Raw genomic sequence first — 1,518 nt, forward strand, 5'->3', positions numbered from 1 at the left:
GTATGTATATATACACAATTAAAAGATGCCATTTGAACCATTTCTCCACACTAGGATTTGCCTTAGTGAAGTAAAAGAAGTCTAGATTTGACTGATCAGCTTAATCATTCAATAAATATACACTGAGCCCTCTGTAGGCACAGAGATCAGCAGGACTCTGAAGTCTGCCTTGGATGCCTACGTAGGTACCATTCAGCCAGATCTATTTGTAGCAGGCACCTCAAGGATCTGGGATGGCAGACTGGTCAAGGGGCTTTGGCAGGTTCAAGAATAGGTGTGCGTCTGAGAGAACTGTCTCGGGATTTAAGAACTCAGCTCTGGACCTGTTTGTTTGTCTTAACCAGGTCCAAGACAGCCATGGAATGACCTGAGGGAGTGGAAAATGGTCCCTAAAACTGAAGGAGGTTAAGAAAATAGGAGGTTAAGAAGCTGTCCAAGCTGACTGCAGGACTTAGAAGATACACGGTCAGTCTAAGGAGTTACTGAAAAGGTGGATATGGTGGGGATGGTCAGATGTGGGGATCTTCACAGAAGAATCAGAGGAACTAGGTTACTTGGAAGTAGTAATATGGAATTAGGAAAAGGTAGACACCCCACCCTGGACCAGGGCGGGCAACACAGGGGGGCTTGGAGAACTAACAGTCTCTACTAGAAAATGAGGATTATTTTATTTCCAGTTCATTCATGCACATGGATCAGCAACTGTGTCCTGGATCCTGACAATAACCCTTCTTTGAACCAGGGCTCACTAAAAAAAAAATAACACTTTGTAGTGATACTTCCTCCCTTCAGTCATAAGAAAAAAACTCATTGGCATTGAGTTTTTTCCAGCTTATGCTGGTCCTAAAGAACAGAGCGGAACTGCCCCATCGGGTTTCCAAGGCTGTAAAAATCTGTACAGAAGCAGACTGCCTCATCTTTCTTCCGCAGAACATCTGGTGGTTTTGAACTACTGACCTTTTGGTTAGCAACCAACCACTTAATCACTGAGCCACCAGTGCTTCTTTTAGTCATCAGCCTATCCCCTAAATCAGCATGGGGTGACCCAGAGGCCTGAAATAGAGGTAAGCTGATTTGAATGGACAGGCCAGAAGAATACAGCAGCTATGTCTAAAAAGAGTACCTGGCTTCTCAAAACACATAAGCTGAAAGTTATCTGTGCACACCAGAGCCATGCTGTCAATCCAGCGAGGTCCAAAGCCCCTCTCAGCTGACCAAACCCAGCAGCAGGACTCCTGGCCCTTCATGCCTGGGGCCTGCAGCCCTGGGCTGCCAAGACCAAGCAATTCTTTATTTTTTAACTTAAAAATTAAGCCAACAAGGAGAAAGGAAAAACCTAACATGTCTCCATGAACTGGATATTAACCTTGCCAAATGGAGTATCCACATATTTTTCAGTTCTTCCTTCTAAAATTTCTGGGTCATCCAGGCCAGTTCCACCAATTATTCCAATCTAAGAGAGAGAGAGGAGGAGGAAAATCAAAGAAAGAGAACATATCTGATCATTTTTTCATTAGA

At 44.1% G+C, this 1,518-nt stretch overlaps 1 protein-coding gene across 1 annotated transcript in view; it reads right to left on the bottom strand.

Annotated features, from left to right (window-relative positions):
* LOC103203417 (methylthioadenosine phosphorylase) overlaps positions 1-1,518 on the bottom strand; it is a 50,543-nt gene that overhangs the window by 32,798 nt on the left and 16,227 nt on the right. Inside the window, 1 exon segment of the mRNA XM_042781998.1 lies at positions 1,356-1,453. Within this exon segment, the coding sequence (XP_042637932.1) occupies positions 1,356-1,453 (98 nt within the window).

Source organism: Orycteropus afer, unplaced genomic scaffold, assembly GCF_000298275.1.
Source record: "Orycteropus afer afer isolate SDZICR_OR568_19922 unplaced genomic scaffold, OryAfe1.0 scaffold00216, whole genome shotgun sequence".
In the NCBI taxonomy this organism is placed as follows: domain Eukaryota; kingdom Metazoa; phylum Chordata; class Mammalia; order Tubulidentata; family Orycteropodidae; genus Orycteropus; species Orycteropus afer.